The sequence below is a fragment of the Artibeus jamaicensis genome, unplaced genomic scaffold, assembly GCF_021234435.1.
Source record: "Artibeus jamaicensis isolate MK-2021 breed Jamaican fruit bat unplaced genomic scaffold, CSHL_Jam_final scaffold_3151, whole genome shotgun sequence".
Taxonomy (NCBI): domain Eukaryota; kingdom Metazoa; phylum Chordata; class Mammalia; order Chiroptera; family Phyllostomidae; genus Artibeus; species Artibeus jamaicensis.
In genome coordinates this window covers 3,301,071-3,312,619 of record NW_026522037.1, presented here as the reverse complement: position 1 = coordinate 3,312,619, position 11,549 = coordinate 3,301,071, and the positions used below count along the sequence as shown (strand labels likewise).

General features: G+C 58.2%; 2 protein-coding genes across 5 annotated transcripts in view; both read right to left on the bottom strand.

The window, feature by feature from the left end:
• Window positions 1-39: 39 nt before the first annotated feature.
• Window positions 40-3,787, bottom strand: BHLHA15 (basic helix-loop-helix family member a15). 2 transcript variants are annotated; one of them, XM_037134815.2, is made up of 2 exons: window positions 3,708-3,787; window positions 40-3,048 (listed from the first exon to the last, which is right to left on the bottom strand). In XM_037134815.2, the coding sequence occupies exon 2, from the start codon at window positions 2,990-2,992 to the stop codon at window positions 2,411-2,413; it is 582 nt and encodes a 193-aa protein (XP_036990710.2). In that variant the 5' UTR covers window positions 2,993-3,048; window positions 3,708-3,787; the 3' UTR covers window positions 40-2,410. The 2 variants fall into 2 exon arrangements, with proteins under 2 accessions (XP_036990710.2, XP_036990711.2); XM_037134816.2 differs by having other exon boundaries at window positions 41-3,048; window positions 3,684-3,763.
• A 1,006-nt stretch (window positions 3,788-4,793) lies between these two features.
• The window catches only part of LMTK2 (lemur tyrosine kinase 2), a 59,543-nt gene continuing 52,787 nt past the window's right edge, over window positions 4,794-11,549 (bottom strand). For all 3 annotated transcript variants that reach the window (XM_053657014.1, XM_037134851.2, XM_037134852.2), the window contains exons 12-14: window positions 9,773-9,905; window positions 9,289-9,534; window positions 4,794-8,370 (exon numbers count right to left, since the gene is read on the bottom strand). In XM_053657014.1, coding sequence (XP_053512989.1) covers window positions 8,342-8,370; window positions 9,289-9,534; window positions 9,773-9,905 — 408 coding nt within the window. In that variant the 3' untranslated portion in view covers window positions 4,794-8,341. The remainder of the gene's footprint in view (window positions 8,371-9,288; window positions 9,535-9,772; window positions 9,906-11,549) is intronic.

The window sequence follows — 11,549 nt, the reverse complement described above, 5'->3', positions numbered from 1 at the left end:
GCCCCCTTTTCTCTCTGATTGTGATTAAAACACGGTTTCCCCTGCCGGCACACACGGGGCAGACATGGAGATCGCCGTGAAATCCTTTATTTTTGTTTTATGACAGCGTCAATTTCACGAGTGCTTTGAAGGAGCCATTAGGAAAAATGAAAAGCAAATCTGGGTCATTTAAGCAACATTTTCACCACCATTACAGCTGGGGCACCAGCCATTCAGTCCCGGGGGTTCTCAGACAGAAAAGTCACAGTTCTGGTTTCTCTGCTCAGCGGGAGCTATCTCGCTCGTTCTGAGGTCCGATGTGCAGGCAGGGCCAAGGCTCGGGCTGGCGGGGGGCGGGGGGGACAGGTGACCAAGGCTGGTGCGTGAGGGCCTCTGAGGTTAGGACTCCTCAGGGGACAGAGGAGTCCGGCTGGGCTTAGGGTCCAAGAGGAAGGCTGAGGGAGCAGACTGCAGCAGCGGGTGTCACCTGCCCGTCACCAGACCTGTTCCCTCTCTACCCCCATACTGAACACCCCAAAAACAAGACTGAGACCTTGAAGGTCCTCGGTGATGTGGCCACAGGGCACACAGATGTCCTCCAGGTTGCAGTGAAGAAGGGCTGGGCCTCTGGGAGACAGAGGGGGTGCCGGTGCAAGTTTGGGACAGGGAGAGTGAGCACCCTCGGGGCTGTCACCTACTAGGTGGAGACCCACGTCGTCCTGCTGCCCCCGTCACCAGGCACGGTCTCCTGGACAGACAGCCTCTGCTGGGGCCCCCTCCCTGTGTGGTCGGCTCAGCATGCTGGTGCATTCAGCAAGTCCAGGGGCGCGCTGAGCACTGCTCTGGCCTCGGCTCAGCCACAGGCAAGGGCGACCAGGTTCTCGGGTCTCCCCGTTGTGTGTTCAGCCAGCAGTCCCCCCCCCCCGCAGGGGAGCCTGGACCCCGCCGGTCCTCGAGCTCGGCATTCGTCACTGCTCTGACCTTCCGGAGTAGCCAGGGGTACCTGGGACCCCAACCTGATGTGGGATGAAGGACAGGTGTCCCTGGGCCACCTGCCCAGGGGGCCTGGAAGGGCCCGGCCAGCATCTGACCAGGTAAGTTAGAACCGAAGTGGCAAATGGCTGTTCCGAGAGGTGCCACCTGCTTGCCCTTGAAGCTGCCAGGGCTGACGCACAGCCTGGAAACACATTCAACGGCAGGGCCAGGACAACCAGGCAAGGCCATGCATCAGGGCCGAGCCCTCGGCTGTGATGGCCTTACCTGAGGCCCAGCCCAGCCCCCACCCACAATGGCCTGGGAAGACCTGTGGCACAGCTCCGGGCGCAGGGGACCCGGCCCCCATGTGCCAGGCTGACTCTCTCCTCAGTCACCATGGCTCCTGCCTGAGGCTGCCAAGGGCTCTGTCCCCTCCCCATATTGGCGGTGGGGCGGAAGGACAAGGGAGGGGAGATGCCAGCCAGTTAGGAGCAAAGTCGCCAAGCCTGTCGAAGCCAGCGGGGCAGGAACAGCGCAGAAGGAAGCTTGGCCCAGGCCCGCGGAGGCCCTGCCAAGACACCAGCCCTGCTTCTGCGGAGCGCACCACGTGGGGGAGGGGGCTTTGCCACCCCAGACTTCTCCCGGCAGAGAGCCCCGCAGGGCCCCCACCCCCAGCCAGGACCCAGGAGCACCTGAAACTCCTTCCAGACCACCCACTTAGTGACAATGAGCAGCAAATCTGGGTGGGAAGCAGGGGCAGGCCTGGGGATGGACGGTTGCCCAAAGGGCTGGGCCTGAGAGTCCCAGTCCCTCTTTCCCTGTCCTGTCTCCAGCCCCCTCAGCACCAGGCCACAGACCCCCTGACCTGGCTCAGTCCCTCCACAACCAGGAGACCAGCACAGGAGGCAGCAGGATAATATCGCAGCCCCTCCAGGATCTCCGAAGGTCCCTCCAGGATTAAATGTGAGCCTGTCTGATGAGGGTTTCTGCTGGACAGGTGGATGGCTAAGCAGACACTCCCCCACCTGGGTTCAGCCACACTCTCCGAGTGGCCAGGAGTGTTGCTCTGTGCCTCAGTTCAGCCTGAATGAGGGGGTTGGATGCAGGTTGGAGGTGGGGGGGTTCCTTTCTGAGCCTGGGCCTCAGGCATAACTGGGGAGACTTACCGAGGACACCTTTTCCTGGGATCTCCTCGCTTCCGGGGGAACTCAGGAGAGAAGAGATTCTAGTTACCAAGGCCTGTGGGCTCCTGCCTACGGAAGTGAAAGGAAACCAGTCCTGGGGCCCCCACACAAACATTCGGGCCACACCTCGGCCAGGTCCTGTGCCCTGGGGGGCCAGGACGTGTTCCTGAAAGGCAGCCGAGTGAGTGTTCAAGGAAGATGCAGCCGCTGGGGCCATGTCCACGTGGGGGTCACCAGCAGCCTGGGGCTCTCGGTGGGACCAGGGCCCAGCACTAGGAGCCCTCTCGGAAGCTGTGGATCTGCGTGGAGTACTTCTGCAGGTGGCCCTCGGGCTGGGACTCCATGGCAGCCAGCGCCCCCCCGGCCGCCTGCTGCTGCTGCTGCTGCTGCTGCTGCTGGTAGTGCTGGTAGAGCTTAGGGCCCGGCCCGTCCAGGCCCGGGAAGCGACCGCTGGACATGGTCAGGATGGTGGCCGTCAGCGACTTGATGTAGTTCTTGGCCAGCGTGAGGGTCTCGATCTTGGAGAGCTTCTTGTCGGTGCGCACGTGGGGGATGACCTCGCGAAGCGCCTGGAAGGCGTTGTTCAGCGTGTGCATGCGCTGCCGCTCCCGCTCGTTGCTCTCCAGCCGCCGCTGGACGCTGCTCTCCCGCCGGCCGGCCGCCCCCGGGAGCCCCTGCCGCCTGCGCCCGCCCTCGGCCCGGGCCCCCTGCTTCTGCGCTGTCCTGCTCCGCAGGCCCCTGGCCAGCTGGGCCCCGGAGTCCGGCTGGGCCCTGTCGGGGGTCTGATCCCCTGGGGTGGCCTCTGTGCTCTGCGCAGCCACCCGGCGCCTGGGGGGCCGGGCCTTGGTCTTCATGGTTCCAGACTGGTTATCCCAGGGGGTGAAGGCTCTGGGGGGGGCGGCCTTTGGAGCTGAAATCCAGAACACAAGCCACCCTGTGGTCACTCGGCAGGCCGATAAACACTCAGGACAGCTACCCATGGCGGTATCCCTGCTGCCCAATTGCCACTGACCACTTGGTGCACAGTAAGTGACCTTGGGGAGCCCTGAGCTGACCCCCCATGTCCCTGACTGATCTCATGCTAACCCCTCAGAACTTTCTCTTACCTGGTGGGTCCCTCGCCCCCTGCTTGAGGCATCCTGACCCCTGGACTTTTCTCTGGCCCCATGCTCCTCACTGGCCCCACCCCAGGAGGTCCTGGGCTTCAGTGGCCGTAGCCACTCTGCCCAGGCCACCCACAGATACAGCGCCATCCTAGCTCCAGACAGCCCTCTACCTCCTGCTTGCACTGATGGACTGGCACCGATTCCGGCCACCACATCACATACAGGGACGACATTGGGGCCGGAACTGCCGTGGTCATGGGGCGGAGGGGTCCGGACCCATGGGTCGGGAGAGTGGCGGGAGCCGGCAGCGTGAGCCCCCAGGCTACCTGTGGATGGTCCCAGTCAGGGCTCCTACCCGGGTTTCCCCCAGACCACACCTGGTCCTGACCCTGGGTCCTCTTTCCACGGCTCCCCACACCCGCGACCCCTACCTCATTACCTTGAGATCCGCGGCGGCACTCACCAGAGCTGCCCACGGGGGACAAGGACACGTCGCTTTAGCTGCCCCAGGCGGGGCTGCGGCCACATGTAAATGAGCCCGCGGGGCGGGGCCGGGGCGGGGCTGTGCCAGCAGGGGAGGGGCGCACCTGTGGAGGGGCGGCGCCCCCACTCCCGCCGCGGCGACCCAACCATAGACTGGGGCCTCCCCGCGGGCCCTGCGCGGAGAGGTAGCCCGGGGACTGCACATGGTCTTGGGTTTAAGGCTCAGAACACGGGACGTCAGAATTAGCGGAAAAGCCGTTTTGTAATAATGCTCGCGTTTCTTAAACAGGCAGCAGTCAGGTCTCCGAAGAGCAGTAGCCGCGTTCGGGCGGACCCGGCAGCGCCCGGGGCCCGGGGACACCGCGCACCCACACCGCTGGCTCGATCCGGGTGCGAGGGGGTGGCGCCGCGCCCCGCCCCGCGGGGCCTGCGTGCCAGCGCGCGGTTCGGGCCTCCCGGGACGGCGAGCTCGACCTGGCCCTGCCGCCCACACGCTCCACTCGGCTGCACTCGTGCCCCGTCTGTTTCCTCCCCGCTTACAGGAACATTAAAAGGTGTTACAGCACCTGGCTCAGGGTCCCGTGGGCTGGTGGGGCGCCCGGGAGCCACGTGCGCCCGGCTCCCAGGCGCTGCGTCCCACCCCGCAGAACCCGGGGCTGGCGCCCGGAGAAGCCGGTCTCGGCGGACCCTGTTAGGCTCTCAGCAGCGCGGACCAGGGGAGTGAGAGACGGCGCGAGGGGGGGCCGAGGTCCACTCAGGGCAGAGAGGGGCTGGTTTCGAGCTGATTCGCCTTTTAGCTTAGAGCCCATTTGATGCTGGGCCTCAAGAATGAAAATGCCCCTCAAACTCCCCAAGTGCAAGGTTTCCGGTTACAGGTGCACTTGACCCGGCACCAGCGCAGCGCGCACGTTCGGCTTCCCGGGGTCCTCAGGCGCGGGAGGAGGTCTGCCCTGGGAACCAGCACCTGGACACCAGCGCAGTGCCAGGCCACCCACCCGGGGCCTCCAGTGAGAAAAACACGGAATAAACGCAGCAAGTTTATAAATATATAACTATATTTATTTTGAATATTAAATAGTTTTTAAATTACAAGCAATTTATTGAATCACACTATGCATCAATATACAGTAAAAATCTTACCATTAAAAATGTACACAATTTAAAGTGAAAGTCCATGACTGTTATATTGCCGTGAACATAACTCTTACAACTGTGCAGCAGGGAGACCTCGCAGGTGTGGCCACCCCTGGGTCCGACTGCCGCGGAAACTGACCAGTGGGCACGCAGGTCCCGTCCAGGCCTGCGCGCACCTGAACCGAGGCGAGTTCGAGATGTTCACAGAACAGGCTGTTGGGGACTCAACACTGTCACCACAGCCTGAAGAGTTTCTTGTACACTGAAGAGAACTTTCTCTGCTAACAGTCAAAGCTCAGCCGTCACAACTGGGAACACTGTCTGAGACTGGCATCTGGAGGGACTCCGCAGCGCCCTTCTGGTTTAAGGCTGCTTCTCGAGAGGCCAAATCGGAGCCTAACCCGGGTTCCCTCAGGAAATGTCAGGTGACCAGCTGAGTCACCCGAGAAGAGCAGGAGCTGCCTCCGGGGGGGCCCCCCCCCCGCCCTGGGGACAAAAACAGGCAGCGAGTCACCATCCCTCTCCCCAGGAACACCCTGTGGGGAGGAATACTAAGAGAAAGAGGTGTTCAGAGGCGTTTTACGGCAGCGAGACAGTCTTCTCCTAGGTGAGCCCATCTCAGCGGGAACCACCGCTCACATGGAGAAGTCAGAATGGGCGTGTGTTTCTAACTCGCTTTGCCCAGCTTCTCCCACGAGAGACCAAGGGCTTCTCCCCCGAGAGACCACAGCCCAGGATTCCGAAGGGTTCGGGGAGCACTCTGTCTCCCTTTCCGACTTGCGACAGAGTCATGTGGTAATAACACAAATTAGCATCTAGCTAGGAAGGAAATGAAGGTTATATTATTTTTATTCTAAGATTTAAAATACGTAAACTCCACCAGCGGAGGACTAATTAAAACCTGGTCAGCGTCCCAGGGAGCCAGGTGTTTCGAACCCGCCGTGCCTGGCGCCTGGAGCGCCCACCACGCGGTTTCGCTGCGTCGCCTCCTGGAGGAAGTAGCGCTTGAAAGCCCATCACTGACACCGGCTCAGCGCCACACCGGACGCCAGAGCGCGTGCTGACACTTCAAACACGGGCCGAGAAACTAAATGTACATAATTTATTTCTTGTGTATTGCTTGAGATTTCAAAAGAACATGTTCACTGACATGTTTATTATAAATATAAGTTTCTCCCTACCATGCAACCCCAGAGGAAGACCTACTACTTCAACCCACCCCAACACAATGTATAAAAATGCTTCTCTTGGCAATTAATTATGAGAGTAATACATACTTAAAATAAATTAAAATGGGAATTAAAATCTCCTTAATCATAGTGAAAAATGGACAACTCCAAATACCAAATTTAGCCTGGGCTGACTGTATTAAGACTATATATTCTATGGATCTGCTTGACTTTGGTCATTAAATCTGAACCCTTAAACTTATACTTTCTTAAAAAACTACTATAATTGTCTCATTTCCTCTCTAAACCAAGCTGGTAGTTAGATGTAAAAATTCAGAAAGCTCAGGAAGTCTCCATAGTAAGAAATGCAGAGTTTGGCAATTTTGGCAAAATCACCTTCTGATGCTCTGTTAACTTTCCAAAGTGCCCGTCTCAGAGCCCAGCTCCCGGCGCCGGCCCCCGCCTGGCGCTCCCTGCTCGCAGCAAGTGGAGGAAAGGGGCTCTTTCTCCATTCTGGATTTTCTTGCTCAGGAAAGTTATTGCTAGTATAAAAAGTTAGTAGAGCGAACCAGAATTGATAATGAAGGTCAAACTTCACCGCGAAAACTGGAGCCAGCATCCGCATCCCGTCTCAACGCTCAGCTCCAGGGACAGAGCGCGCAGCCCGAGTCCTGGAGAGTCGGCCGGGGCCGTGGAGCCGGGGGAGCACGTCAGCACCAGAGAACACCCAAGGGCAGGCGCGCACGGGGGCCGTGGCCCTGGCCTCTTGAGCACACGCCACCTCCCTCAGCACGGTGCTTCCATGCAGCTCAAAGCAGAATTCAAGGACCGCAGGAAGCGGTGACCAGCACTGTTGAGGCCGCATGGGACACGCTCAGTCCCTTTCCAAGCAAGGGCAGAACCTGGTGCTCAACGCAGAAGGAAGGGTCAGCGCGGTGCACTCGGGGGCATCTGGGTGTGTGGCCGGGCAGGGCGGCCGTGCAGGGTGGCCCGGGTTCCAGCCAGGAAGACTGGCCGGCAGCGGAGGCTCCGCCTCTGCCCTTGTCCCTCCTCACAGCTGTAAGATGTACTGTGTCCCCCAGGCTGCAGAAACCAGCCATATCACATGACTTGGAGTGGTTCTGAGGGCAAAATTCAGCTCGGGGGTGATTAAAGGCTCAACCCTTTCGCTGAACTGCTACAATCAATCAGTCACACCGCTCTGGGGAGCAGGAGGTCCGAGGATGTGAAAGCCACTGCGGTCTGCACATCTAGAGATCGGCGGTCTAGAGATCGGCGGTCTAGAGATCGGCGGCCGGTGGTGCTGGCTGGAAGGGGAAGTGCCTCTGGGCTCCCCGCCCCCTCCACCGCCGGGGGAGGGGCAGGGGCTGCACAGTCCACCTGGCACTGAGCTCTGGGATGTACCACCTTTCCATCTTTACCAAGAGGGTTTAAGAGAATTGGGGAGTGGGGTGGGAGAATCCCATGGAGGCTGCAGGGCCCTCGGCTCCTCTGAGAAGCCTCGGCTGCTGTGGGGAGACCCCCTCAGGGAGAAGAGACAACGCGGCGTCCGCCTAGCAGTGGCAGAGCGGTCTCGTGGGACTCATCAAAAATATTTCCTATAAGGACACGGAACACTAACATTCAGAATCGTTCGTCACTTACCAAAGAGTACCGTATGTACAATTCCAACAATTCTAAGGACTGCATACACTCAAAGTACTGAAGCTTTACAAGTACCATGCACAGCAAACAAACTATAAAACAGAAAAAAAAATCAAACTAGTGGGTAGCACCAGCTTGACCTGCCTTATTTTCCTTGAATAATTTAAGATTCTGTACAATATCAGGGACGCTTAGAACATTTATCCACAGTGCAATTACAGAAAGCAGTTAGTGATTCCTTTAAAAATAATAAATACGGCTCACTGGTGCCAAGTCCCGGCACACGTCCTCTGGGCCCCCGTGCAGACAGGATGTAGGGTGGACGCAGAGAACACCGCGTGGAGATGAGGAACAGCTGGGAGCCCCCAGTTCCCTGCGCACCCGAGCAGGGCCAGCCCTCCGTAAGGACGACCAGAGCCCAAGCATCTTTAGCGGGCACGAGCAGCCACCAGGGCAGCAAACCGCACTGGACAGGACCACGTCTCCCGAGACGGGCTTCCTGCGTGGGCCCCGGGCACAGACCCAGGGCCGGTGCCCTCCCCACCTCCTCCGTCCCTCTCCCTGTCCCGTCTCAGCAGATGTCCGGAGCACGGTGTTGCCTGGCTGGCAGTGCAGGACCGCCGCCCCGGGGAAGCAGCCTGGGACCCGAGAGTGCATCGGTGTCCATCTAATCCTTTTCTCCATCTTCACTGCTTCCTATTGAGGAGAGAGCAAGCAAAGCGGGGTTTAAAACGGTCGTCACAGATAAAAACAGTCTGGCCGGCACCTGACCTGCAAGGCAGAAAAAGGAACTGAAGCTGCCAGCGCGGACACCCACCACCTGCCGAGCCCCGTGTGTTCCTGCCGGGGCGGCTGTCCCTGCCAGACTTGCAACCACATCTGCTCAGCTCCCATGCCGGGTCAATGTCAAGACTGAGGGCACGGGAGAAAATCAGCTCTAACTGGCACCCACCTGCTCCTCTGACGGAGCGGCAGGTCCTGGGCATTATCTAATCAGCACAATTAAGCTCAGCACAAACACAAACAAGAGCTCTTTACATTTCCTAGTTATTATTTGATCTGCAAACTCCAAATGAAAAAATGCACCTATTAACATTAATCTTCCAATCTCGTTATGGGGAGAAAAGAGTACGAGTGTTCAGATAACAGCCCTTTGAACGGCCCCGCCCAGGCCCTCTGGTGCCCTGTGAAGACCGAGACTTATTGGCAAGACCAACAGTCCTGGGAAGAACCCTGGTGCATTTGGGCTCGACCCCAAAACCCGGGCCAAGTGTTCTCCAGACCATGAGCTCTGCGAGAAACTACTTCTCCAGGGGAGAAAGAAACAGAGATGGGAGCAGGGTGGCTGGGAGCAAAGGTGGAAAAGTGGACAGGAGAAGGAGGCCCCACGCTGGGACACGTCCTGCCTCCGCCCAGGCTGCCCGGCCCAGAGGGGGCGGGAAGGGGCGCCTGCAAGCAGCACTCAGCCTGTGGGTGGCAGTGGCCCCGAGAGCACACTATGGAGGCGGCTGCTGCTGCACAAAGAATTCCTTACACCCCACCCACCCAGGAGGGTCAACACACACTCAAGTGCGGCAGGACAGGCTCCCGGCCGAGCACCCCAGCACCCCTCACCTCCTGGCTCAATGTCCGAGTCGGTCAGGTGTGTCAGAGAGAAGCTGGCGATGCTGGCGGGAGAGATGGAGAACCTGGAGTACGGCACCACATGGGGCCAGCTCTGCTCGGCGCTCCGGGGTGGCGGCGGTGGCGGTGAAAAGTACTTTGACGTCTGCAGAGAAGGCTTGGAACTCAGGAGGTTACTTGTTGTCTTTGACATGAAAGGGTCTGGGGAGAAGTCGTCATCCCACTCAAAGCCTCCGCCTACAAGCACAAAACAAGGCATCACTCTCCTTTGATGGTTCGCAGCACAGAGCCAAGAGCAAACACACAGACGCACTCCGAAGGTCGGCAAACACCGATCGGGCCCGGCAGCTGGCGGAGCTGCTGCCCGTGTCACCGGCGTCATTCAAAGCAGTATCTGCCGTCATCCACAAGGAGTTTACGTGACACCAATGCACCCTTTTTAGTTTTTTTAAAACCCGTCTGTGAAGTAAAATACCTTCTTCGTCGGTGGAGCTCTCAGAGTTCATGCACCTGCCCAGGCAGGGGGGGCCTGACGACGGCGTGGGGCCGCCCCGCTCCGGGCCACGCGCCTCTGCTCCGTGGTGTCCCAGCTCTTTGGTTGGGGTCTCCTGGAAAGCCAAGCAGAGAGCCCGTCAGCAACAGGCCACAGCACATCTGACCGACTGGCTGTGCAACGCTCCTCTTAGAGCAGGCGGACCCCAGCCCTGGGAGGTGGGGAAGGAACACACAGCCCCGTCTCTCTCACTGCATGCAGCTCTGAAGCCGGGCAGAAGGCACGAAGCAGCCACTCCGAGCCTGAGAAGTGAACAGCAGCAAGGAGGCCAGAATTCAAGGACACCAAACCAGCGGTGAGCATGACCTCCCCACCACAGCTCCTGGACTGGACTCCTGTACCTGTCCAGTGCATGTGCCACCCACTGGCCAGACTGGACCTTGGGGCAGGGGTCCGCCAACTGCTCAGGTCTCAAAGCTTCACTGTGCTGTGTCGGGTCCCGCCTGCTGCCAGGCACAGCCCGGAGGCAAGCCTGGAGCTCAGAAACAATTCCGTGGGGCTGCCTGTCTGCGTGCCTCACTCTCTGTGGCATCCACGGTATCTTCTGATGTCTTGGGCCTTCCCTTTTCGGTCCTCCGGCCGGAAAGCCAGGACCTGTGCCACGGCACCACACCGCACACTTTCTGCAGCTCCGCACGGGAGCACAGGGAAGTAAAGCAGCACCTAATGGTCCTGGCTAGGTGGCTCAGTTGGTTGGGGTATCATCCCCATACGTCAAGGTTTGGGGTCTGATCCCAGAAAGGGCACTTACAGGAAGCAACCAATAAATGCATAAGTGCAACAACAAATTGATGTTGTTCTCTTTCTCTAAAAATAGTAACAAAAAAAGAGCATTAGGGGTTCTCCTCACTCTAATTCTTGGGATCACAGGCCTTGCAGGTGAGGAGGACATCCACTCCCCTCATGAGCACGGGCACCTGGCCCCTCCATTGCCGCTACCCTGGGATTGCTTGGGGCGGGGAGCAAGAGAAAAGGGGGGGCAAAAGGATACCTTCCCCTCTCTCTGGCGTCAGAAGACCCCTCCTGCTGCTTCTGGAACCAGCACCGAAGAGCTTCCAGAGCTCTCTGCCCCCCGGTGCCTGCTCTGCATTCCAGGCTGTGCCGGTTCCACACGGTGCAGCAGACTTTGAAAGGGGAACCGCTGACCCATGGAAGGCTTGCAAATTAACACATTTATAAATAATCTGTGGGTCGAGGAGGAAGCTTTGAGAAAAATTAGAAAATATTTTGAAGTGAATGAAAATACAACACTAAAATTTGTGGGATGCAGCTGAAGTGTATGTAGAAGGAAATTTATAACATTAACTGCTACTATTAGAAAGAAGAAAGGTCTTAAATCCTAAGCATCTTCCTTAAGAGTCTAGAAAAAGAAGAGCAAAATAACACTAAAGCACGGGGAAGCAAAGAAATGACAACAATAAAACAGAAGTCAATAAAGTTGAAAAGAAAATTATAAGGAGAAAGCGTTCCATGAAACCAAGAGCAGTTTCTTCAAAAAGATCAAGAATCCCCACAATCCCTTCGGAAACAGGAGGAGAAAAATGCTTCCCAACTTATTTTATGAGACCAGCATCACCACGACACCAAAACCAAGGGCAATGCCAAAAACAGCAACAACGAAACACCAAAAACCCCGATCAGCCAAAGAAGCAAACAAACACCCCCCGAAACTAAACCTCCTGGACAGACACCAAACCCT